At 45.4% G+C, this 27,174-nt stretch overlaps 1 protein-coding gene across 10 annotated transcripts in view; it reads right to left on the bottom strand.

The window, feature by feature from the left end:
- Positions 1-357: 357 nt before the first annotated feature.
- Positions 358-27,174, bottom strand: part of INF2 (inverted formin 2) — a 71,011-nt gene continuing 44,194 nt past the window's right edge. The window contains exons 7-23 of one of the 10 annotated variants that reach the window (XR_014547227.1): positions 26,360-26,501; positions 23,974-24,804; positions 23,068-23,213; positions 21,239-21,300; positions 19,723-19,825; positions 19,520-19,605; positions 17,348-17,448; positions 15,051-15,121; positions 13,928-14,035; positions 13,721-13,791; positions 12,839-12,959; positions 12,558-12,722; positions 11,718-11,820; positions 9,619-9,783; positions 6,502-7,260; positions 3,973-5,048; positions 358-3,290 (exon numbers count right to left, since the gene is read on the bottom strand). Coding sequence is in view for 9 of the 10 variants with exons in the window: in XM_083610695.1 (XP_083466821.1) it covers positions 4,972-5,048; positions 6,502-7,260; positions 9,619-9,783; positions 11,718-11,820; positions 12,558-12,722; positions 12,839-12,959; positions 13,721-13,791; positions 13,928-14,035; positions 15,051-15,121; positions 17,348-17,448; positions 19,520-19,605; positions 19,723-19,825; positions 21,239-21,300; positions 23,068-23,213; positions 23,974-24,804; positions 26,360-26,501 (3,111 nt within the window). In the remaining variant the exon portion in view is untranslated. Of the gene's footprint in view, positions 5,049-6,501; positions 7,261-9,618; positions 9,784-11,717; positions 11,821-12,557; positions 12,723-12,838; positions 12,960-13,720; positions 13,792-13,927; positions 14,036-15,050; positions 15,122-17,347; positions 17,449-19,519; positions 19,606-19,722; positions 19,826-21,238; positions 21,301-23,067; positions 23,214-23,973; positions 24,805-26,359; positions 26,502-27,174 lie in introns of all 10 variants that reach the window. The other 9 variants (XM_083610696.1, XM_083610695.1, XM_083610699.1 and 6 more) reach the window with 9 other exon arrangements.

Here is a 27,174-nt window from a genome sequence, read left to right as displayed (position 1 = left end):
CAATTCTAAAGCATTTCCCCACCTTGTTTTCTCCATAAAAATGCTGTTTCCCTACTGCCAGTTCCTGGTTGCTCTGCAGCGCCCTCTTGTGCCACATTTTAATAACGAATGTTAAAAGTAGGATGCAATGTGTCCATCTGTGTTATGAAAACCCTTCCTTAACTTTATAAACCATGAGTTTAGATCCATCCTGTGTGAGGCAGAATCGACTATTACCACTTCAGGCTGCAGGAAGGGGGTGGTCGTAGCTTTTGAACGGACTTCAGTTTATAGCAACTAGCTTATCTAGAGAAAAGGGCTTTAGCCGGGTCTGTTGTGTTAGCTTCCGACTTTCAGGGATTTCTCTCTTTTTTTAAAAAAAAATAAATCCAAGCCTGCATTCAAAACTGCCACTCCCCAGGGGAAAGGAGATTTAGCCCAGCCAGCTCTGCTAGTTTTCTACTTCCAGGGATTTAAAAAATAATATATATATATATAAGGCAGCATCCAAAAACATCACCTCGTTCTGAAGTCATGCAGCCCCATTTTATCTCTTTAGAACCTGACCACTTCATTCAGAGGCCTGTGTAGACTGGGCTTTTTGTCTGAAGTAACTGGAACATAGGAACATAAGAAGGCCCTTGTGTGATCAGGCTAAGCCCAGGACCCTGTTCTCATGGCGGCCAACATGACGCTGATGGGAAACCCGCAAGCAGGACTTGAGGACAGAACTCTCCCTGCTTGTGATTCCCAACAACAGTGGAGGCAGAAGATAGCCATTGTGCCTAGTAGCCATTGATGGACTTACTGTCCATGGAGATGGAACACTATGTTGGGATTTGCTGGAGCTAGTATGTCTCTGTGCAGCTGTCGTGTTGGAAGCAGGCTATCAAAGCCAATACTGGAGTATATTCCTGGCAGTAAAGTATTCTTAAGTCTCTAGACTGGTCCTGCCCATCTAGGCTGTGCACAGAAGGGCTATAAATGGTTTCCTGTTTGAGCTGGGACCTTGACTGAACAACAAGGTCTTCCTTGCTCTAAAGTGTTTCTGTGCATTCTTGGGCTTCAACTCCCTGCTGACCTGTGGCAGCTGCCCATGGCTCGTCGTTGACACAGCAGATCATGTGCTTGATGCATAAATGCTGGGAGTTTATGCAGAATAGGTCTGCATGGATAGTGTCATTCTAAAGTTTAGTCACTAGGTGGCACTAGATCTAGTTGTATCTGAGTGGAGTCAGGCACTTCCTTTTGCTGTTCTGTTCTTGCTTAAAAATCAATGAAGTTCTTGTTTAGCTTCCTGACTGTTGGGTTCTCATATATCAGTGCTATTACCTAAAATGGGAACTGTGTATTATTTGGTACGTTTACAAGTTTGAAAGAGTAAGCTTTGATAAAAAGATCTTGGGATTTCCTGTTCGCCCTCCTGCACAACTTGCTTGCTTGAGTCTGGTGAGGCCTGATAGCATTGCCAAATTTGTTATTTCATTTGGAACAGGAGCGTGGGTCTTTGTAGGAACAGACACAGCAGAGCATTTGCATTTCATGTAACAACAGTAACAAACAACAAACAACACAACCGTGGTCCCGCATATCTTTCAATGGCCAGCGCCCATTTATACAGTCATTTAATGGAAGCACTTCCAATAGGAAGTTGACAGTGTTGGCTTAAATTATCCCTGCCATTGGGTTCTAGAGGCACCATTTAGGCCACATCTCCCTTGGCTTCTGCAGGCGTTCGATCTGTGAGTTACCCAGAGTGGTTCATTCAGTGTGACACTGACCAGAGGCCTGTCGCAACAGCATGAAACCGGGAGGGAGTTTGGATAGAATTAGAACTTCACATAAGGCACGTATGTTTGGAAATCTCTTGCATCTGGGTGCTACCTATTACATACCCACCGTCACCCTAGGAGAAAAAAACAACCCCACCTCTACCCCCGTTACCATGGCTACCTTCCATAGCATATGTTACTGAAGAATGTGCTTCTTTTTATTTTTTCTGTCTCGCTGCGCCACCTGTAAAGGAAAGGACACATCAATTTCCTTAGTGCCATTTTGAAGCAAAGGGGTTGCTTAATTTGGAGCATCATGTATGATCTCTGTCCGTGCTGCAATCTGTTTAGCTCTAACACTGCTGCAGCTTCATGTGTCATTTTTTTCCTGGGGACATGACTGAGAGTTTTAGCAGTCTAGAAACCTCCCAAGCTGAAAGGGCTAATGAAATTTGAGAGTTCCACTTTGGTTCTATGGTGGGGGAGAGGGAGCAGTTTATAAATATTGCGGATAAATGAATTTTTTGCCTTGACTTGCGTTTTCAAGTGAATGCATTACTGGGAGGTGTGGAATGAAAATGTCTACAACAGCCTCCAACAGAAACAGTTCACATGTTTGCCAAAGTCACTATGCGTATAAAGGCTATATTGACAGCATAGCTATTAAGATGAACATTTTATAACTTCTTTTAAAAACTGTACTTGAGCTTCGTGATCTTTGTTCATCTTCATGCACTGATTGGAAGATTTTCCTTTTCTGTGGGGTGTGTGATTAAGAATAGGGAACTCTGAATAGAATATCTACTGAACAAAGAGCTCTTATGGAAAAAGACTGGCCATTTGTGGACAATTATTGGGATCTCTTGGGAGAGATCTTCCATATCGTTTGCAGTATGGATATTTACAGAGTTAGCTGGGTAAGGGTGTGGGAATGGACGGCCTGGTAAAACAAACACACTGGTCATGTAACAAGGCGTTTAGAGATCACATATCATTGATTCATTGGGTTATGTTATGGTGGCTTGCAATCAGAAGGCAAAGGAGGAGTAACTATGCAATTTCAGGATATTCTTCCTCTTGTTTCTTGACACTTTGTGTTGGTCCTCCCCAAACTGCTAGTCTCCAGGCATGTTGGACTACAACATCCATTGTGCCTGACAATGGACCATGCTTGCTGGGAGTGATGGGCCTTGGAGTGCGGCAAAATCTAAAAGGCCACAGATGGGGGGGGGGGGAATGCCTGCTTTACACCACCGAAGGCAAAATCTGAGTGGAGTCTCATTGAGCAATGGAAGAACTGAAGAGTCCTTTGGATATCCAACAGCAGCGCAAACCCACCATCAGATTATCAGGACTTTGATCCAGATTTATGTCACAGCTCCAGTGAACAGAGGAGTCTTTGGTGGTGGTGGGTTGGTGACTCACAGATAGGCCCAGTGCTTTTTTTCTGGGGGCGATGCAGGGGTACGCATACCCCTAAACATTTTGTGAATCTTTGTACTTTTGTCCATTTATCCTTGGTTTTCAAACGGCCTAGTTCTCAAACGTTTTGGCTCCCGAACGCCGCAAACCCAGAAGTGACTGTTCCGGTTTGCGAACTATTTTTGGAAGCCGAACGTCCGATGGGGCTTCCGATTGGCTACAGGAGCTTCCTGCAGCCAATCAGAAGCCGCGCTTTAGTTTCCGAACGTTTTGAAAATTGAACGGACTTCTGGAACGGATTCCGTTCAACTTCCAAGGTATGTCTGTACTGTATTTATTTTTCCCAGCTTGAACTATAAAATGATGATTTTCTTGAGTCAAAATGAGAGTACCACTAAACTTTTTTTTTTTTTTTTTTTTTTTTAAGAAAAAAAGCCCTGGATACGCCTGTCTGTGCACTGTGACCCTGCTGTCTGGAATAGGGTGTCCATGTGTCCTATTTCACAGAGGACAGTCCTGTATTTTAAAGACCCGTTTAAATGCAACCCTAAGAAGGCAGAGCAGGTGGGCCATGAAGTTGCTCCTCAAAAACACCTTGTAAACCTGTGGGTAAGGACTGTCTTGTTTTGATTCAACCATACATCTAATATTGTACTTAATGTATATATACTATTGTGTTTTATGTGTTCTGTTTTTTTCCTACCTTCTCTACTGGCTATTGACCAATGTGCGCTTTGAATTAGGAATCGTGAGTTTGAGATAACCACATCGGCCCAAGTTAAGGGGCTGTGGTAAGGACTGCAAACATGAGAAGTGGTTTCAACCTGCCAAAGCACTGTGCAAACAATAAAAGTTATATTATTAAAGGTGAAGGACCCCTGGATGGTTAAGTCCAGTCAAAAGTGACTATGGGGTTGTGGCGCTCATCTCGCTTTTAGGCTGAGGGAGCCGGCATTTGTCCACAGACAGCTTTCCGGGTCATGTGGCCAGCATGGCTAAACCTCTTCTGGTGCAATGGAACACTGTGACGGAAACCAGAGCGCATGGAAACGCCGTTTACCTTCCCGCCAGAGCGGTACCTATTTATCTACTTGCACTGGCGTGCTTTTGAACTGCTAGGTTGGCAGGAGCTGGGACAGAGCAATGGAAGCTCACTCCGTCGCAGGGATTCGAACCGCCAGCCTTCGGATCAGCAAGTCCAAGAGGCTCAGTGTTTGAGACCACAGTGCCACCCGTCTCCCTATATTACTAGAGTTATATTACTGAAGTGTTTCAACAATGGAGTGGGCCCGGTGCGCAGAACGATTTGGGCTGAAATCTTCACTCAAAGCTCTATTTTGCCATGAAGTTCAATGGATGGCTGTGGGAAAGCCTCAGTTTCATTCTACTGTTGCAAAGAAGGAGAACATAAGTGAAATTGCATTTTTACAGGATTTTAAGGTATGGAAAACAGAAATCAAGACGAAAAGGACACCCGTAATCCCCACACGCCTGACAACATTAAACGATTCAACAGGAGACAAAAATTTTCCTATGAGAAAATAATGATTGGCTTGACACAAAAAAAGGTAAGACCTTGGACCCAATCCTGAGCAACTAGGAGTCTTGCTAGTGACTCCAGTAGCTAGAGATTGGACCCGGATGGCAAAATTACACACACAAAAAGAATATAGCGCATATAATTAGCCATTACAGAGGCAGAAGCACAGCTTTACGTGGCAATGATCATTAGGCATGGGAAGTCCCCAACGCGACGGTTAGTTCACACAGAGAAGCTGCCCCCGGTGGTTTACGTACCTCACTGCAACTCACAACCTCTTTTTGCTTTATTATCTCCAGTATCAACCATCGCTTTTAAATCAGTGTCAACCACTGCTTTCAAATAAAAGAGAGACGCTGAATGTAGCCAGGTGATTAGCAATACCAAAACTGTTAACAACATGGCCATTTGGGCCGAAAGTCAGCGGGATGTCACAAAGAAGTTGCTTGATTAAAGACGTCTTAGCTGGTTAACCTCGGGAGCTTTAGTTGATGAGTCATAATTAATTAACTGATGACGCTTGCATACAAGTTAAGCAAGAGCTCTGAAGCAGAAAGGCAGACGTCCATCTTTTTCTTTGTAGGATGGATGTGTGCATTTGCAAGGAATGAAACTGCAGAAGTCCAGCTGCAGGACATCATAATTATTCTCTTGGAGGTTCAATAACTATTGTCAATGCCTACCAGCTGCAATAGTTATGATCTGCATCCATTGGCAGAAGCAGAATGACACTGAGTATGAGTTGCTGGGAATCACAACCGAGGAGAGTGCTGTTGCACTGTTTGTGGGCTTCCCATGGGCATCTAATTGGTAGATTAGATGGGGGGTAGAAATAATCTAATTTAGGTATACAGTGGTACCTTGGTACTCAAACGACTTGGCTCTAGAACAAATCAGCTCCCAAACACCGCAAACCCGGAAGTGAGTGTTCCGGTTTGTGAAAGTTTTTCGGAAGCCAAATGTTTGACGTGGCTTCCGATTGAGTGCAGGGAGCTCCTGCAGCCAATCGGAAGCCGCGCCTTAGTTTTTGAACTGTTTTGGGAGTCAAATGGACTCCTGGAACGGATTAAGTTTGAGAACCTAGGTACCACTGTAAATAAGCTTCAGCTTCCTGTCCATTATATAAAAGTATACCTCCAATAACACTTAGCCAACAATTCTCAGATATTCTGTTTCGAAACGGGATTTGGTGGAGAGGGGAAGATGTTCTCACAAGCATTCAGATTTCTCACCACTTATTTACTGGACCAGTGTGAACCTGTTGTTGTTTTTTTCTTTTTTACCCTCAAGATGCCAGAGGGAGGGCAGACAGAACCCTCGGAGCCGGCTACAAACATCGCCAGGCGGCCACATCTCATTGGCTGTGTCATATAAAGTCAAATCAGAGTAAGGGAAAGGAAGCGTCGCCCTCGGTCGGAGTTGACTTCGCAAGGACGTTACGTAGCCAATCGGATTTGGCTATGCGATGGCGACATCTGAAGCTACCTCAGGCTAACGCCAGTCCTTGCTGCCCATGGTTTCTTATCTTGCGAACCGCCCTGAGATCTATGGATAAAGGGCGGCACACAAACGTAATACAAATAAATAAATAAATAAATAAATGTGCCAGGCAGAAGTCGGGAGTGTGGCTGCCATCCGCAAAGGGGATGAACACTTTTGCCCTTTTTTTCCATCCCTGAAAATCTCCAAAAGAGAGAGGGCAGTTCTGCCTGAATGAAGCCCACGAGCGAGCTAGCTAAGTTCGGCTCAGTCTTGACCTCCAGCAATTACAATTCAAAAAGGGCTTACTTGAGTTGCTCTTGCTGTGCCTTTTCTTCTTCTTTCGCTTTGAGGAGCCCCTTTGGCCCTCCTTGTCGGCAAGGGATTGCTCTGGAGGGACCGCCGCCGAGCATGAATAATCCGTCACCGGCTCCTCCGAGAAGGACTTCTCCTGAGAGATGTCCACCAGAGAGTCTATAGAAGGTTCTTTGTTTTCCTTGATCGCTTCTTTCGGCGCCTCCGGGGTTAGTAGCTCTGTGGTATGTCCAGGATCTTCCTCCTTTCTGCCGCTTTTCCTGACGGCGCCGCTCACCTGGTCATTTGGATTTAAGCCGTTCTGCGAACAAACCAGTTCTGTTCCGCCAGCTGGGTCTCCAGAGCTTAATGAAATAGTTTCGCTTCCAAGGCCTGAGGTGCTGCTCCCAAACTTGATGAAGGAGGTCGATTGGGACAACACCAAGTCATTGAAGTCCACGTTGTCCTGGGCGCTACAAGGGACGGCCCCCTCTTGCACGTTTGCGCTGTTTCCTGACTTTCCGCCTCCCTCCAGCGGAAACGAATTCAAGGAACTCGTCTCAGTACCAGGCCGGGTTGGAGAACATCTCCCACTCCCCACTTTGGGAACGGGCTTGTCAGAAGCCACAGGGTCAGCGACAGCCTCCTGCATCTTAACTGGGGTTACGACATCCGAAGCTGTTTTTTCTACTTGATTCTGGAGCTTAGTTTGCGCAACCACATCCTTTCCCCCTTCCTCCTTCGCTGGGTCTTTGGCAGGCTGGACACTTTGGCCTGAAAAAATTTGACAAAATACACAAGGATCAGATCCATCTCTGGGTTGTTGTTTTTTGTGAATGAGAAAGAAACATGCTGTTGGACAAACGTTCAGGTTGCTCCTCAGTTTCCCTAGCGCCAGCCCCGACCAAGACTTTCTGGTTTCTCCCCCCCTCTTTCTTAAAGGTAAAGGTAAAGGGACCCTGACCATTAGGTCCAGTCGTGGCCGACTCTGGGGTTGCGGCGCTCATCTCGCTTTATTGGCCGAGGGAGCCGACGTACAGCTTCCGGGTCATGTGGCCAGCATGACTAAGCCGTTTCTGGCGAACCAGAGCAGTGCACGGAAACGCCGTTTACCTTCCCGCCGGAGCGGTACCTATTTATCTACTTGCACTTTGACGTGCTTTCGAACTGCTAGGTTGGCAGGAGCAGGGACTGAGCAACGGGAGCTTACCCCATCGCAGGGATTCGAACCGCCGACCTTGTGATCGGCAAGTCCTAGGCTCTGTGGTTTAACCCACAGCACCACCCGCGTCCCTTACCTCTCTTTCTTAGTAATGCGAGTTTCCCTGCCCTTCCTTTATTCTACCGCCTGCCATTGGGGGAGATGGAAAATGTGATGTGATGCCACATGCTGAGTAACTGTTGATGTGGCAGTGTTGTGCAGTGGCTAGAGCAGGCATAGGCAAACTTGGCCCTCCAGATGTTTTTGGACTACAATCCCCATAACCCCTGACCACTGGTCCTGTTAGCTAGGGATGATGGGAGTTGTAGTCCCAAAACATCTGGAGGGCCGAGTTTGCCTATGCCTGGGCTAGAGCATCAGCCTTGGAACTGGGCAGGGGTGCCCGCCTGAATAAAATATTGGGTGGGGGCAGGTAAGCCCCATCCTGCATAACTGATCACATGATGCGGTACGCACACACCATTTGAATGGCAAAGCCCATCAATTTTGGGGGGGCCCAGCCCCCTCAAATATTTTATTGACTCCTATGGACCTGGGAGAATAGGGTTCAGAGCCCCACTCAGCCATGAAACTCACTGGGTGACCTTGAGCAGGTTACTGCCTTGCCGCCTATCCTACCTCACAAGGTTGTTGTCAGCGTTAAATGAGGAGGGAGAGAACAGCATACACCAACTTTAGCTCCTTGGAGAAGATAAAGGTAAAGGTAAAGGGACTCCTGACCATTAGGTCCAGTCATCGCCGACTCTGGGGTTGCGGTGCTCATCTCGCTTTATTGGACGAGGGAGCTGGCGTACAGCTTCCGGGTCATGTGGCCAGCATGACTAAGCCGCTTCTGGCGAACCAGAACAGCGCACAGAAATGCCGCTTACCTTCCCACCAGAGCGGTACCTATTTATCTACTTGCATTTTGACGTGTTTTCGAATGGTTAGGTTGGCAGGAGCAGGAACCGAGCAATGGGAGCTCACCCCATCACGGGGATTCGAACAGCCAACCTTCTGATTGGCAAGTCCTAGGCTCTGTGGTTTAATCCACAGCACCACCCGCGTCCCTCTCCTTGGAGAAGATGGTTGGAGAAGATGGTGGGATATAAATTGAATGTCATTGGGTTGCTGCTTTCTAGCTCAGCCTCCTATTTGCCCTGTCGTCTAGTCCCAGCCTCCGAAATGGTAAATTCCAGATTCCGCCACACGGGGGCTCAGTCAGATGAAATGCTACTCACACAAAGCAGCATTGCACAGATGCTCTGGGTATCAGTTGCTGGGACCTGTTGTGTTCAGGTCCTACTTACAGGCTTCCCTTTGGAATCAGGTCCCATAGGCCACTGTGAGAACAGAATGCCTGTCTAGGTGGACCTTTGCCACCTAAGCGAGCAGGAAATCTTATTTTCTTAAAATCCCCACCCCACTCCCAGCTGCTGCCAAAAAGAGCAATTGTTTATGGGACAAGGCTGCCCATAAAATTAACAAACCCATTTTCATTGCAGTGATGGGTGGATTTTTGCGACTGCAAGTTGTTTAAATCTGTTTTGTATTTGATCTTGCCCTGGGATATCAGGGTAAAGGATGGGTAATAGCATGTTAGTTTTAACAACAACAACAGCAGCAGCAGCAGAAACAGCAATTGCTACTACAGTCGTACCTTGGAAGTCAAACGAAATCCGTTCCAGAAGTCTGTTCGACTTCCAAAACGTTCACAAAATCGCAGCTTCCGATTGGCTGCAGGAAGCTCCTGCAGCCAATGGGTAGCCGCGGAAGCCCCGTTGGAACGTTCGGCTTCCAAAAATAGTTCTCAAACCGGAACAGTCACTTATGGGTTTGCAGCGTTCAGGAGCCAAAACGTCCGAGAACTAGGCTGTTCGAAAACCAAGATACGACTGTATTACTACGACTTTTGGATTTGCTGTTCTTACCATTTTCTTTCCCTTTCTGTGGTTGACTGGGTGATGTCTTCGCGGGTGTGTCTGTATCGGCTTTGTTCCTGGCCGTTTTCCTCAGCTGGAACCCCTTCCTGATGTCAGCCAGCAAAGCATCGATAACACACACTTCGTCTTGCTTCACGGCTCCTTTCTTAACTGCTGTTGGAAATAGAGGAGAGAGTTAGCCGGACGATCAGTGTGACGGGCTGCTGACATGCTGGGGCTTCTGAATTTCAAAAAGAAGGTACTTATATTTAAGCTGCCACGAGATGTAGTGATGGCTGCCATCCTGGATGGCTTTAAGAAAGGATTAGACAAAACCACAGAGGATAACGCTGTTAATTGTTGTTGCCCAAAACATCTGGAGAGCATGTTGTATTTATTTTACTGTTGTTAGCCGCCCTGAGTCTGGCTTTGGCTGGCGAGGGCGGGATATAAATAATTTATTATTATTATTATTATTATTATTATTATTATTATTATTATTATTACTATTATTATCTGGTTGGTAGAAGAAGAATACAGTGGCACCTCGGTTCTTGAACATAATCCATTCTGGAAGACCATTCAAGTTCTAAAGCGCTCGAAAACCGAGGCACAAAGGGCTGCCTGCAAATTCAGTTGAGAAAATTGAAAAACACCCAGCGTTTGACTTCCGAGGCACGTTCAAAAACAGAAGCATTTACTTCCGGGTTTTCGGCGTTGGGGTTCCGAAATGTTCGTCAACGGAGACGTTTGAGAACCGAGGTACCACTGTAGTTTAATTGAAACTTTTTACTTAATTTCCTTCCATGCAGTGTGCTGCCCTCTGGCAGCCTACACCATTATTCTTTCCCCCGCAGCATGGCTACATGATCCCAAAATCCATCATATTGGTATCCTGAGAGGCAGAACGAGGAAAAGCCGTTAACATCTATTTCACTTGTACTCCAGGTCTCCTGTAAAAATGTCATAATCTTGGATGAATTTAACAAAGGACGGGTCAGCTCCCTTTTTAGGCCAGCCTGCAATATTCCATGTTAGAAAGCTAAAGTTGGCTTTGGCTTTGCTGGAGTCTAATCTTTGTCAATTGTCTTCCGAAAAGCTTTTGGAGTTTGCCATTTTTTTGTGGCAGCTGAATCCATCATATTGTGTTGCACTAGAAGCAGTGGTTCTCAAAGGGTGTGTGGGAAGCTTCAAAGAAACATTTTAACATTTTAGTGTAGTACAGTATAGCATACTATCACCATTAATTTTTTTTGCAGAATATGGTTGGGTATCTTTTCAAAGCAGAGACATCAGCTTGCCAACAAAGGTCCGTATAGTTAAAGCTATGGTTTTCCCAGTAGTGATGTATGGAAGTGAGAGCTGGACCATAAAGAAGGCTGCCCATAAAGAAGGCATAATTGATGCTTTTGAATTGTGGTGCTGGAAGAGACTCTTGAGAGTCCCATGGACTGCAAGAAGATCAAACCTATCCATTCTGGAGGAATTCAGCCCTGAGTGCTCATTGGAAGGACAGATCCTGAAGCTGAGACTCCAATACTTTGGCCACCTCATGAGAAGAGAAGATTCCCTGGAAAAGACCCTGATGTTGGGAAAGATGGAGGACACAAGGAGGAGGGGACGACAGAGGACGAGATGGTTGGACAGTGTTCTCGAAGCTACCAACATGAGTTTGACCAAACTGCGGGAGGCAGTGGAAGACAGGAGTGCCTGGCGTGCTCTGGTCCATGGGGTCACGAAGAGTCGGACACGACTAAATGACTAAACAACAACAAACTTTTCAAAACGAGAGCAAGAGCAACAAGTGATACTCTTATAAATCAAGCACTGCTAGGAGTTGCTTCTCTTTGTTTTCCAATGCATTTGTTATAAATAATAAAAATAATGAGTGTGGCACAAGCAAATTTTAATTCTGAAAGTGTGGCCCAAAGAAAAAAAAAAGTCTGAGAAACCACTGCACTAGTGAGTACTGGAACAGACTTTCATGATCCATGTTTGTAAAAATCACCTGGGAAGACAGCAAGGCACTGAGCAGAACTTCCATGACCAAGAGCACTCTTGCTCAAGCACCTGCTGCATTATGTCAACAAGCCCATTGAGATACTCACCAATCTTTCCATTTTCTCCTTTCTGCCTCTTCGCCTCTTCTTCCTCCAGCTGCTTCTTCCGTTTCTCAGCTCTTGCTACTTGCTCCTTTCGGTCCTTGTTCTCCTGTAGGTAGGAGACACTGGCATGTAAAGGGCATATCAAAGGTTTGCTTTAGTTTTATTTGCAAATTATTTTAAATTGATTTTCCTTTAAAAAACCAAAAACAAATTGTCACCAAATTAATACAAATTTAATACAAACTTAAAAACTGACTTCCCACCCCCCCCAGATGTTCCTTCTTTTCCCATCCTTCCGTTGCTGGTCCAAATACATTAGATTTCCCAATTTTCATTTCAATATTCAATTAAATTCAACGTAATTATGTTACAATACTTCATCTCCTCTCCCTGCACATTGGTTGTACAAGTACTAATTTCTGCTGAGACTTTTATATATTATTATAACATATCCACAAAATAATCAGGTAGAGTAAATCTCTTTTTTATCTGTCTATAATAATGATTACGGTAACTTTAAATCATTTTCCTCTGATACCACTTGGGTAGAGCTCTGCCTTAGAAAAACAAGCCCTACTTCTTTTTTCTAAAAAAACCAAAACACGAAAACAAAGGTTTGCTTTATTATCAGGCTGCCACAGCAGCTACTAACCACGATGGCTAAATTCTATCTCCACTGCCAGAAGCATTATCTGATTTTTCCTGCGCTTCCTTTTCTGTGCATATTGTCATCCTACATGCTAAATGATGATGCTGATGTTGCAGTTCACAAACAGATTCCCCACCTTATCTCCTATTCCTTACAGTATTTAGGATCCCACTATTTCATTCTCAAACTCAAACCTTTAACGCTTTGATGTAGAGATCCCGGAAAGTTTTCATGGTGTTAAACATATCTTCCAAAGACAATTTGTTTGGGTCCTCGCAGAGGTAGTTGGCAAGCTTTACTTTCTTCGTTTCAATGACTTCGAACTCGGCCTCCAACTTCTTGTTAGCGCTGATGCTCTCCTGAAAGACATTGGATTTAGGTCAGAATTTAAAAAACAATCCAACAAACACAGCAGCAGACTGCCCTGGCAAAATGGCGGAGGCCTCTAAGCGCAGTGAGCCTGTTGCACACCTACCTGAATGGCTTTTCCATACTGGGCTCTCACGTCTTCCGTTGATGACGACAATTTCCGTTCAAGATCCTGCAGCTTTTTCAGATTGGAACTGGATTCAGAACGTATCACATCAAGGTTGATCCTGAAAAGGAACAGGCCACAAGTTCTGGCGTCTGGATCTGCTAATCCTGGGAAGGAACTGGGAGTTATGTGGGGCTTTTGAGGGATAAAATTCCCATTGGAAGTTTATTTATTGATAGGAGATATTTGCACCCCAAAATCCCAAGGCAAAATATAATCTGTGTGTGTGTGTGTGTGTGTGAGAGAGAGAGAGAGAATAATGTGTGTGTGTGTGTGTGTGTGTGAGAGAGAGAGAGAGAGAGAGAGAGAGAGAGAGAGAGAGAGAATATATTGCAGCAGTTTACTATGCAAAAACATAAAACCATACAGTAATTTTATTTAAAAAATTAAAAGCAAAATAATTAAAAATAAAGAAACCCAGCACCAACAAGTTGTACATAAAGGCCCTTGCCAATTTTACATAAAAGCTCTTTCCAGAGATCAGGGTCAGGCAATTGTAGGTCTTGGGCAGAGGATTAAAAACTATGAGGAAGTTGACTACAGTACATCTAGAAACAGAAATAGAGGACCTCTAGCCAAATCTTGGACTACAGTCTCCATCATCCTTGACAATTGGCTCTGCTGTCTGGGGCTGACGTGACCTGGCAGTTCAACAACATCTATAGCAGGTTGCAAGTTCCCCACTCTGGCTCTGAAGTATGATGTTCAAAGACCAAAGTCCTGGCAGTTTATTTGCTAGTCTCAGTTTTTTCCTTGGCAACAACTTTACATTTTTTAAAACACACCCGCCCACATGCATGCATGCACACAATGCATTCCTACCCTGCTGCCTTTGAAACATATTCAATGTCTTTGGGAAGCTGCAGCAAGTCTGTGTGATTTTTTTCTACTTCCTAAGCAAAAAAAGAGAAGAAAACATTATTATTATTATTAATTAAATTTGTATATCGCCTTCCATCCGCAGATCTCAGGGTGGTTTACACAGCATAAAATTACATTATATAAAACCCATGAAATATCAGGAAATACCTCCAAAATATGGTGGAGCAGCGTAATGCGAGTCTGGTTTGCTTTAGTTTCTGTTAGCTTGAGCAAAGTGCCAATTTTAAAGCCGTCGGCATCTCCTGTGTGACTTCCCTACAGAAAGAAGAAAAAAACCATAAGAAGAGTCTTGCTGGTTCAAGTAAAAGGCCCATCTAGACAAGCATCCTGTTCTCACATTAACCAGCCATTTGATTATGGGATGTCTGCAAGCAGGTTCTGAGTGCAATGGAATTCTTTCCACAAGGAATTGCTAGCAACTGGCATTTAGAGAAATGCTGTTTCCGACAGAGTCAGTAGGGACAGGTGAATCTGCCCATTTTGGTTTCTGCCGGTTTCTCATTTTTCCAATCTTTAAGTTCCGTTCACCAAATTTCCGCATCAGTTTGTGTATTTCTTACATAAAAAAACTCATGAAAAATTCACCTAAAATACTGTATTGGCCTGAATATAAGTCACACCTGAATATAAGCTGCACCTTTAAAATTGGAGGGGGGAGGGAAAGAAAAAATACCCAAATATAAGCCGCTCCATTCCTCGCTGCTCCTGACTGCATAGTGGGGGGGGGGGGGGTAGCTTTGCTGTGTTCTGGCAACCTTTCCACTTCCTCGCTCTCTCCCTTCCAGGCCTTGGGGGAGTGGACAGGGGACTATGCGTAGGACGGACGGTGCTTTGCTGCACTCCAGGCGCTTTTTGCCCTGCGCTCTTGGCTGCATACTGTAAGGTCGTGAATGTAATCTGCACTTTAACTTTTCATGGTCGGAATTTGGGGGAAACCTGAGGCTTATATTCAGGCCAATATGGTACATGTGGGGTTTTTTTTGTATGTTATTATTTTAAATATTATTAATAATGAATTTTTACACACACTTTGCCCTAGGATATGCCTTTTCTGTAAACATCACCCAACTGAAGAACTGCATAGCAAAATTCAGAGGAGTGTGAATTTGGAGGGATAACTATGTTTTGGTTTGCAAGAAGCACAAACGTATGTAGGTTTGCCTTTAAAACTGAACTGAAACAAATCTCTCTCCCCCATCCCTAAATCGCAGGGAAAGGAAGGGAAAGACTAAGGCCACTTCTAAAATGCATGTTTTAAACTATCACTTACGTAGTTCAAGAAGTTTCCAACTTTCAGGATCAACTGACAGAAAACAGGCAACCGTTGGCTGGTGAGGAGATCTGGGGGAGGAAAAAAATTAACTGGTACAAAGCCTGAAAACAAGTCCTTAGGGCAACAGCCCTCTCCCCATCTGTGATTCCAAGCAACTGATTTTTAGAGAAATACTGCCTCAGGGAGTGGATAGCTCAGCTGGTTAGAGCATGGTGCTGATATTGCCAAAGTTGCAGGTTCGATCCCCGTATGGGGCAGCTGCATTGCAGAGGGTTGGACTAGATGATCCTCAGGGTCCCTTCCAACGACCATTCTATGATTGTGGCTAGTAGCCATTGATCGCCCTCTCCTTCATGAATTTGCCCAGTCCTCTTTTAAAGACATCCAAGTTGGTGTCAATCACGGCCTCCTGCAGCCGTGAGTTCCACAGTTTGTATCGTGTGGAAAAGTGCCATATTTTTCGCTCTATAGGACGCACACAACCATAGGACGAACCTTTTTTTAGAGGGGGAGAACAAGAAAAAAAATTCTCCCCCTCTCTGCTCAGCGCCCCTTCAGCGAAGCGGCAGGAGAAACGGAGCCCCTTCCATTTCTCCTCCCGCTTGGCTGAAGGGGCGCTGCACAGCTCTCCCTCTCTGCTGAAGCCAGGAGAGTCTTGCGGCTATCCCTGAAGCCTTTGGAGCACAGCGCGAGTTCCTGCTGCGCTCTGGAGGCTTTGGGTTCCTTTCGCTGAAGCCAGGAGAGTCTTGCGGCTATCCCTGAAGCCTTCGGAACACAGCGCGAGTTCCCGCTGCGCTCTGGAGGCTTCGGGTTCCTTTTCCTGAAGCCGGGAGAGCAAGACTCTCCTGGCTTCAGTGAAAGGAACCTGAAGCCTCTGGAGCGCAGCAGGAACTCGCGCTGTGCTCCAAAGGCTTCAGGCGGCTATCCCTGAAGCCTGGAGAGCGAGAGGGGTCGGTATGCACCAATGCTTCTCGCTCTCCAGGCTTCAGCGAAAGCAACGCGAAGCCAAGGAGCGTGGAGGGAGCACTCCCTCTGCGTTTCGGAGGCTTCGCATTGCTATCGCTGAAGCCAAGGAGCCTGCATTCGCTCCATAGGATGCACACACATTTCCCCTTAATTTTTGGTGGGGAAAAAGTGCGTCATATAGAGCGAAAAATACGGTACTTTCTTTTGTGCATAGCCATGGAAGATTCCTTATCAGATTTAGAACCAGGAGTCTAGGAAGCTGCCTTATGACAAGTAAATACCACTGGTCCATTTAGCTCAGTGCAGTTTACCCTGACTGGCAGCAGATCCCCAGGGTTTCATTGAACCTGAGACCTTCTGCTTGCAAAGCACATGCTCTGCTACTGAGCTACAGCCCTTCCCAAATAAAGGTTAGGAAACATACAGAGAGGTGAGGCCTGCCATCGTGCCCCCAGTCCTCCCTTGCAGAGTTATCTTTGCGTGAGTAAGCAAAATGCCTTAATTTGGGGGGTATGGAGGAGAACAGATTTCTAACCCAGGAAGCTGGCTTTCAAGTGAAGGGCACCTACAGCTCATTTATGGGCTGAGGTTTCTTTGGAAACTGTTGCTATGCAGATGGGATTAGCACACTGCATGCCGAACAGATCATGGCTCCATTCCATTCACCATCACTCGGCTGATCTGTGCTAGCCTAATCTGGAGGCACCGAGTACATAAGACAGATAAAGTTTGCATTTCCTGCACAAACGCAGATCTGTGCATTGGGGCAGCGTATGACCTGGTTTCTCATTAAAAAAGCCAATTCTTGCATTCGACCAAGTCCTACCTATAAATGAACCTGAGTTAGTCATTAACTTCAATGGGTCTACTCTATATAGGACTGCCGTAGAACACCTCCCGGGGAGTCTGATTTCTTTGAATATTGCCATCTGAGATGGGATGTCCAAACATCAGGGAGCCCAAAAGATCTCTTCTTCTTTGGCAATCACTCGTAGCAGAGTAAGATTGTCTTCTATAAACACGGTTTTAACAATGAGTTCGTAAGTGACTGTGGAAGCCAATTCTGGATCCACACGTCCTTCCACAGTGGGGATATTGGTTCCCGGGCGGGAGTTGATCACGGTGTGGATTTGCCAAGCGTGCCTTCCTCTTAGCACTTTTCTCCCTTGTGTCCTCAGTTCGAGTGTCTTCAAAGCCCACAACACCTTTGGTAAAGGCTGTTCTCCAACTGTTGCTCTCGTAGGCCAGTGTTTCCCAGTTGTCAGTATTTATACTACATTTTTAAAGAACTGACACAAGATCTACCTAGGGGTTAAGCCCTTGTTTACCTTCACAGGCCCTCCTGATGGTTTCGGCTTTGGGCTGCAGCATCTCCAGCAGAACGGCCGTCTCTTCACACATGAGCATGCACTCGATCCGCAGCTGGTAGCTGGAACAGAAACAGCGACGCTGGCACAAAAACATCGCACATACACTATGCTGAAAGGATGAAAGTGCACTGGCCCCTTCTCTTCCCTGCTCTCTCTTCTCCCCCAACTTTATACTGTAAACGGCATTAAAGACTCACATGAACTAGAACTGATCTGTAAAAAGGACTTTATGATCTGAAAATAGAGAAAGATGTACTGTACTTTTCCATGTATAACACGACCCCATGTTTAAGATGACCCCTATTTTGGGGAGCCCTCAACAGTTGTTGAGCTTCTTTGGTAAGTTCGCTGAGCTGTTGAGCAGCTTTTCGATGATCCCCTGCTTTGGCTGGCAGAACTGGTGCTGTAATACACCACATACTGGCATTCACCAAATACTCTTCCTAAGCTGGGAAGAGCAGGTAAGCAGCCTCCTCTCCAACATTTCCCTGCTACCGCTGCAGCACCGGCCCTCGCTTACTTAGCATATTAACCCATATATAAGACGACCCTCAATATATCACATGGAATTATACATGGAAATTATACATGGAAAAATACGGTATGTACTTTTGTAACTCAAGAAAATATTTAATAAAAACAACAACAACAACAATTTATTATTTATACCCTACCCATCTGGCTGGGTTTCCCCAGCCACTCTGGGCCGCTTCCAACAAAACAGTAAAAATACATTAAAACATCAATCATTAAAAATGTCCCTAAACAGGGCTGCCTTCAGATGTCTTCTAAACGTCAGATAGTTGTTTATTTCCTTGACATCTAATGGAAGGGTGTTCCACAGGGCGGGCGCCACTACCAAGAAGGCCCTCTGCCTGGTTCCCTGTAACTTCGCTTCTTGCAGTGAGGGAACCGCCGGAAGGCCCTTGGCGCTGGACCTCACTGTCCGGGTTGAACGATAATAATAATAAATAGAAAACCAGTGTGGGAACATGATGCTGTGCATTTAATCAGAACTAAGAGCTGATGTTATGTTATGTTATGTTGATCTAAATGGCCCAGTTTCCCTGCAGGAACCTCTAGATAGCTGAATTCTCAGGCACATTAACAGAGACAGGTCTTTTCATTGCTGCTAGCCACTAGCCACCAGAGGCAGGTGGAACCTCCAAATCTAAAAGCAGTATACCTGCACTAATGTAGGCTGAACATATGTCACTGTCTTATACTGAACCATGTGGACTGGCCTATTCAGCTCAGGATCATTTTACTCTAGGGGGAGCCAGTGCGGGGGGCCCAGGGGCCGTGGAGTACAACTCTAATCAGTCTCACCCAACACGGTCAATGGCAGGAGATGATGGGAGTTGTAGTCAAACAATATATGGCAGCCTTTCTCAACCTGTGTGTCCCCAGATGTTGTTGAACTACAACTCCCATCACCCCTAGCCAGCAAGGGTAGAGCTCAGGGATGATGGGAGTTGTAGTCCAGCAACATCTGGGGACCCACAGGTTGAGAACCACTGATATACAACACTAGTGGAATAACAAATGGCACCACTATCTGAGGCAGTCCTGTTTAGGGATATTTTAAATGTTTGATGTTTTATCGCTTTTTTATTATTATTAATATTCTGTCAGGAGCCGCCCACAATGGCTGGGAAAACCCAGCCAGATAGGCGGGGTATAAATCATCATCATCATCATCATCATTATTATTATTATTATTATTATTATTATTTTCAAATATCTCAAGGGCTGTCACATGGAAGATGGAGCAAGCTTGTTTTCTCCTGCTCTGGAAGGTAGGACTCAAACCAATGGCTTCAAGTTACCAGAGAAAAGATTCTGAATAAACACCCTTTCTGGTACTACAGATAAAATGTCTCCACTTTCCAAAAACTAATAAAATGCAGGCAAGACAAAACAACAACAAAAAAAAACCAAAAACCTTCCATCAAAACAGACAACTCCTCACTAAGCAACAAAACCCAAAAATTCTCAATTAAAAACAAATAAATTGGGAGGTGAACCTTGATGTCCACAGATACAATGTCAGGGCCTCTGTCAATCTGTTAGAACATAGGATTCATTTCCTTAACAGCCCCTGTTAAAAGATGTGAGGCTTTCCATTACCTAGGAACCCCAAGAAGCAGAAGATAGAACTGGTCTGCATTTGCTAATTTGTCCTTTTCTTCTTTGAAGGATTTCAGGTTTTCTATCTGAGAAGAAAGCAGAAGGGTTAAGTTCCAAGAACATCACTGCGTTTACATACTCACTGCAACACAGAGAAGAACTGAAATAAGACTTTGCTTATTTGTGTTTAGGGCACAGCTTACTTCATGCTTTTCGGGTAGGAGTTTCAGCAGCTGCTTGAGAACCTCCACGTCAAACTTGGTTCGGTCGCCCTTCTGGATCATGTCAACCACCTCCACATTTGGGCTATCGATCAAAGAGATTGTTGGTTAGATGCAACTACTGCCCTGGGGGGACAGGGGATTATGAACTGGGAGTGGAGGCAGGGAAATCATATGACCTCTTCTGATAATGTTAGAATTTGAAGGTTGCCCATTGAAGTTGCCTGGCAAGTCAGTTCAGCATGGATGAATGTTAAGGACGGGAGAACCTATCAATTTTGGTGTTTCTCAGTTTCTCATTTTTCCAGCTTATGTTTAGTTTTCAAATTTCAACATCAGTTTTAATTTATTTTGGGGTTTTCAAGTCCTCATGTAAAGTCATTAGCATTATAATGCAATTTTCTTCTGAAACAACAAGTTTGCATTTCCCCTTAATATACACATTTTTGTAGGCCCTAATATATTGTGCATTTTTGTATGTTAGTTTTGCTAAGAATATGTGTGTTTCTATGCACACTTTTCTTCAGAGTGCGCATTCCCCCCCCCCCCCGACACATTACTTGACGGAAGAACTGCATTGCAAAATTCAGAGTAGTGTAGATTCAAAGGATGACTGTGTTTTGGTTCCTGTACTGCTTCAGAAAGTGTGAATAATGTGTGTTCATATCTAAACGCAAACTGAATCAAATCTCCCTCCTCCCTGTCCCTAACAAAAGCAAACTCTTCTTCATTCTGTGCATAATTGTCTTACGGAGTTCACAGCAACAAGCTGTAGTGCTGGTCACCAGCTAAGCCAGTTTCAGAAAAGAATTAAGACACATTCAAGGAGGCTAGATCAACCAATGGCTATTAACCACTGTCTAGCTTTGAATATCTATTGCTAAGGCCAATCAACAAACTGGGGACTCAGCTATAAAGCTGCACATAAAATGTTTTAAGTGTGCATTATACAAATGTGACACTAGATGGCGGCGGTGAGCTATGGCAACTGCAATAGATTTTTTAAAAACGTTTTTTAAAAAAATCATTTTTCACAACTTTTTTTAATATGTGTCTGGATTCCACTTGGGTCTTTCATACTCTAGGCTGCTGCAAGAAAAAAACTACCTAGAAATAAAAGTAATGTAAGTTTAACTGCTGTTCAGACAGCTGCAGGCTCACGTTGGGGCACAATTATTACAATCAACAATCATATCACCTCAACACCAAAAAAGAGATCTGGGCTGAATACTTCAGCTAAAAACTAGTCAAAATATGCCATTACTGTTATTTAAATGAATCAAGACAGTTGCTTGTGGGAATTATTTGCATGCATTCTGGACTCAGGGCAAAATTTGCACAAATTTACAGGTTACAATCTTTTGGACAACCACACTTCCTTAAATCTTATTGAATTGCATGAATAAAAACCACCACAGGATTGCAGCATCTACTAGGATTGCTAAGGAGTGCTAAGTTTTCATCAACATTTGACCTGAATCATGAAACGAGATCTCACCACTTGAATTGCTTCAAAAAGATGTTCAAATTGAGACTTTTCTTGGACTCCAGAAACGTGATCTATTTCAGAAAAGGAAAACATTTTTGGTCATTCTTACAAAGAAGCACACGAAAGTTACTCGGCCACTTTTTCTTAATGGTTAGACCATTGGTCCGTTTGGCACAGTACTGCCTACACGAATTGGCAGCAGCTCTCCAAGGTTATAGTCAGGGGTCTCTTTTCCCAGCCCTACCTAGAGATGATGGGATTTGAACCTGGGACCTCCTGCATGCAGGACAGATGCTCTATCACTGAGCTATGGCCCTTCCGCAAGAAAAGAAGAGGATTAGACAAATTTAAAAGCATTTAAAAGAGGATCAAACAATTTCATGGCTACTAGTGTGATAGGAATTTTGAGGTCTTAGATATATGGTAATGTTCATAAGCGTACCAACCAAGCACGTACATAGATCAGCAAAGGAAAACCAACCTGGAACCATTTTGATTTCTAAACTGAGCAAATGTTTTCTCTGCAAGGTCAAAGTGGGAAACCTCCCCATTGTCTCTTTCCTCACAAAAGGGCACATTTAAGATATGAATAGGGTGTGAGCCTGTGACCTGGCCCAGGAACTAAGTATTTATCATTACAAAAGACTAGCCAGGCTCCCCAGGAAATCCAATCAAGTGACCATTAAACAAGTAACCTGGCAGACAGGAGGTAAACGACAGGAGAAAAACAACATTCAAATTTCTGTTTTAAGACCGCCTTTTCTGTGATGTAGGTATGATGTATCTGAGGGGTGGTCTTAGGTTACACCCCTTCTGTGATGTATGTATGATGTTTCTGGGGGTGGTCTTGATCTACAGGGTGGCAATTTCAAAAGTCTTTATAAGGCCTTGCGCGCCATTTTTCTGGGTTCCTCCTCCTCTCCTGCAGGTGAGGGGAGCACCCTGTTGCAGCAGATCAATAAAGATCAAGCTTACTAGCTGCTTTGCTTCTCAATATTCTTTGGTTGGCCTCTGTTATTCTCTCCTACCAATAGGGAACCTATGTAAGGACTCTATATGGGCTCTTGGATACCCCATAAGGGAAAAGGGCAATTTTTGTTTACAACACTAGCCACGATGGCTCTGCTCTGCCACGAGAGTTGGAGGCAGCCAAGCTTCTGAACACCAGTTGCTGGATATCTCAGGAGGGAGAGTGTTCTTGTGCTTGGGTCCTGTTTGCAAGTTTCCTATTGAAACATTCGGTTGGCCACTGTGAGAACAGGATGCTGGACTAGAGGGGTTGTTGGCCCGGTTTCCTTAAGGAAGAAAAGGCTGAAGGAGCTGGTTTGTTTGGTCTGAAAAAGAGGAGACTGAAAGGAGTTATGATAGCCATCTTCAAATATCTTAGGGGCTGTCACATGGAGGATGAAGCAAGCTTGTTTTCTCCTGCTCTGGAGGGTAGGACTCGAACCAATGGCTTCAAGTTACAAGGAAGGAGATTCCGACTACACACTTTCTGAGGGTAAGAGCTGTTTGACAGTGGAATGGGCTCCCTTGGCAGGTGGTGGATGCTCCTCCCTTGGCGGTTTTGAAGCAGAGGTTAGATGGCCATCTGTCAGGGACGCTTTAGTTGAGATTCCTGCTTTGTAGGGGGTTGGGCTAGATGACCCTTGGGTCCTTTCCAACTCTATAATTCTATCATTCTATGATAAGAAAGGAAGCAACTTTTCTCCCCAACTTCGAAGCTTCCTTGCCTGGTCACCTAAAGGAGATTCTCCATCACTGCAGGCAAGTGGCTATCTGCAAGGCAGTCTTATTGGGACAGACTGTGCAGTTATCCAGATGGATCATTGTCCTACCTCCTTCGGTTCCACCTTGACTGGGGCTGCCTGTTTCTCCTTGGGCTTTGTTTGTGGGAAGCAAAACAATTGCTCTATGCTCGTGTAGTCCGGCTCAATGATCTCCTCGCTACTGCTTGTCACGGAAGCCCACATAGAGTGTCCCTCTGCAAGACACAAGGCATTCTGGCAGGTGGCACACAACAAGTTCTCCTTGCATATATCCCCTCGAAGTGAGGAACTGCAGGAAAATTATTAGATATTGGATGCAAAAAAGAAAATAGTACAGTAGAAAATGAAAAAGTTGATGGCACTGAAGCCTTTAAGATGCCACAGGACTAGTGTAAAGTTGGACTGAATTACGGAGGGCCTCTCCAGCTGTCCTAATGATAAGCTGTACTCATTATAGTCTTGGGTGGCAGTTATTTGCTGCCCCATTTTCAACACTGTTTGGGGGAAAACGTTCTGAGAAAAAATCTGCATGGCCGTGGCTGCAATCCATCAATTTGCATTAAAAAGAAATCTCAGCAGGAGAGCCAACGATACTAAAATCGATGACGAGATACGAAAAAGAGACAGCCAAATACTTTGTTTTTACAAACACGTCAAAACAGCAGCATTCTAGAGCACATAAATAAATATACCAAGTTCAAGCCAGGCATCATGGCAGCTCGAAAGCCTATCAGGACAAGGTGGCCACATGCAGCTGTTGAAATGACAGGGAGGAAAGCGAGGCGTACATCTTTGGGGAGAGAGTTCCATAGCACTGGGGCTACCCCCGAGAAGACCCTACCGGCTATGCTTCAGGAGGAGCTGGCGTGTGGAAAAGGACCTGCAAGGAGGACCTTAACATGCAGGTAGGCTTGCACGGGGAGAGAATTTGCGCTGGCGACAAAGCGAACGGGACGTGGCGTTGGCACAACTTACCTCTCACCACGTTGGAGGGCAGCTTCTGCCAGTTCAGCTTCTTCATCCTTAGCGTCGGAGTCTTCACCCTCTTGTGGAAGGGCCTGTTGTACCCAAGCGGGACCTCGACACGGGCAACCACAATTTCATCCACGTTGCCTGCGAGGGGTGGAGGCGGTGGCACACCTCCCATGCCAGGGAGCGGAGGAGGGGGCGGCACACCTCCCATGCCAGGGAGCGGGGGAGGGGGTGGCACACCTCCCATGCCAGGGAGCGGGGGAGGGGGTGGCACACTTCCCATGCCAGGGAGCGGGGGCGGTGGTGGGATCGCTGCCATGCCAGGCAGAGGGGGAGCTGGAGGTGGCACGCTTATCATGCCTGGGAGTGGGGGCGGTGGTGGGATCGCTGCCATGCCAGGCAGAGGGGGAGGAGGGGGAGGGACCCCCGCCATGCCAGGCAGAGGGGGAGCTGGAGGTGGCGGTGGAGGCGGCGGTGGCAGCTGTTGCGATGCCATGCTGGCTGTCCCAGGAAGCGGAGGGGGAGGTGGTGGCAGTAGAGGAACACTTGATGGAGCGGAGCTTTGCCCAGGCAATGCTGAGCATGTCAGTAGCTGGGATGGTGTAACGCTCTCAGACACATTTGGAGCCTCTGGGTTGGGTGGGCCACCGGAAGAGCAAGTCGCGGGAAGAGGACATTTCTGGCAGGCGTTTGGAAGACCCTCAGAAGCATCATTGGTCTGAGTGCTCTCATTCACTTTGTTGGCGCCTCGCCGGGAGTCTGGGCTTCTTTTCTTTGGCCTCTTCTTGATGGACAGCAGCCTCTCCATGACTTCTTCCACACTGTTGCCTTGTACTGCAATGAAGGGGAGAAGATCTAAGGCATCCTTAGAACCGGTTCAAAGCCTCTTTCTGCACAAACAGCAACTATTACTACTACGACTACTATTGCAGAACAAGGGATACCCAGTCCAATGGCCGGTGGAGGGAACTTTTGGGGTGGCCGTAGAAAACCACTGTGGAAGAGCCAAGTATCTCCTCAGCTGCACACATCTATCAAAAATGATGGACAAGTCCCCTGGCTTTATTAGAGGTGCTTTGGGTTGGTGGTTTCCAAATGATGTTGCTACCCTGCCGGAAGCTCTGCCATTCCTTCTTGAGAATATAAATGATGGGTATCACAGGGGTTTGTTAGATGCACTTTCTGTTCAGATGACAGCTAGACACAACTTTCTTTGCCATAGAATGTAGGAAGGCAGACCAATACAGAGTCTGCCTCCTTGCTGCCCTTCTGCTGGCTTTGAGGAACTGACTGCTTTCTAACAAAAGGGCTGATACCCTGTCATTCTTATTGTAATTATCTGTATGTTTCACATTTATAGAATTAAAACTATATATAAATACAATATATATATTAATTTTGTATTTATATACAGTTTTAATTCTATAATTTTTAAACAAATGATTTCCCTACCACCACCATTTTTTAAAGCTGTTTCTATTTTATCTGTAAGCTGTCTTGTTAGGGAAAAAGGCATTATAAATATAAATATGCAGGGAAATGTTTCCCCTGTAGTATGTTTCCCTTTCTAGAATATCATTTTAAAAATAAAACAAAATTTTTTTTTGTCTTCCAGTAGCACCTTAAAGACCAACTAAGTTAGTTCTTGGTATGAGCTTTCGTGTGCATGCACACTTCTTCAGATCATACCAAGAACTAACTTAGTTGGTCTTTAAGGTGCTACTGGAAGAAAAAAAATTTTTTTGTTTTGACTATGGCAGACCAACACGGCTACCTATCTGTATTTTAAAAATAGAAATAGTCCTAAACCAGAAACAATATTCTCAACATTCCCAGTGTCGAAGCAGTGATTCTTCAACATCAACTTCGTTGGGCTGGTCATGCTGTTCGGATGCCTGATTATCGTCTTCCAAAGCAACTACTTATTCCCAGCTCAAGAATGGAAAGCATAATGCTGGTGGTCAACAAAAGAGGTTTAAAGACTGTCTCAAGGCAAATCTTAAAAAATGTAGTATAAACACCGAAAACTGGGAAACACTGGCCTGTGAGCGCTCCAATTGGAGAACAGCCTTTACCAAAGGTGTCATGGACTTTGAAGAAGCACAAACTAAGCACAAAAGGTAGAAATGTGCCAAGAGAAAGGCATGTTTGGCAAACCCTCACCGTGACCAACTCCTGCCCAGAAACCTATGTCCCCACCATGGAAGGACGTGTGGATCCAGAGTTGGCCTCCACAGTCACTTACGGACTCACTGTTAAAACTGTGTTCATGGAAGACAATCTTATTCAGCTATGAGTGATCGCCAAAGAATAAGAAGACGACAACAACAACAACAACACAAAGACAGCACTGATGCTGCATCATAGGTTACAGTGAGCTTCCACTTACTGTCATTTGCAAGCAAGATGGCTCTGCTTACTAGGATTTCTAAGGATTCCCACAGCAACAGGCTGGAGCGATGGGAAGGTTCGAGATGCAAGAGGCTCTGGAGAATGGACAGCAGTTGGATGGAGGCTGGAAAGCTGCTCACCTGAAACGAAAAGCAGCCGCCACAAGTTAAGCTTTCCAGATCATAAGTCATTGTTACATGGCAGGGTGCCCATCCGGCCATTAAAACCTATGCTGTTGTAAGCCCAGGGTTGTCAAGTTATTCCTTGCTGGTGCTGGATGTAAGGGCAGAGCCAAATTTCCCAGTTGTGGAAGCAGGCACAGGATAAGGTAAAGGGACCCCTGACCATTAGGTCCAGTCGTGATCGACTCTGGGGTTGCGGCGCTCATCTCGCTTTACTGGCCGAGGGAGCCAGCGTACAGCTTCCGGGTCATGTGGCCAGCATGACTAAGCCGCTTCTGGCGAACCAGAGTAGCACACAGAAACGCCGTTTACCTTCCCGCTGGAGTGGTACCTACTTATCTACTTGCACTTTGACGTGCTTTTGAACTGCTAGGTTGGCAGGAGCTGGGACCGAGCAACGGGAGCTCAGCCCATCGCGGGGATTCGAACCGCCGACCTTCTGATTGGCAAGTCCTAGGCTCTGTGGTTTAACCCACAGTGCCACCCATGTCCACAAATTTCCCAGTTGTGGAAGCAGGCACAGGATACGTGTGGGCAAATTCTTGTGTGCATGTGTGACAGAGGGCATCTCTGCACAAGGGATGTATAAACCTCAGGATAAATGGGCACCTTGCTCACAAACCTCCATGGT

The sequence above is a fragment of the Podarcis filfolensis genome, assembly GCF_964270895.1.
Source record: "Podarcis filfolensis genome assembly, chromosome: 1".
Classification (NCBI taxonomy): Eukaryota; Metazoa; Chordata; class Lepidosauria; order Squamata; family Lacertidae; genus Podarcis; species Podarcis filfolensis.
Note: the sequence above shows the minus strand (reverse complement) of the source record. Positions and strands in the feature narration are given on the sequence as shown.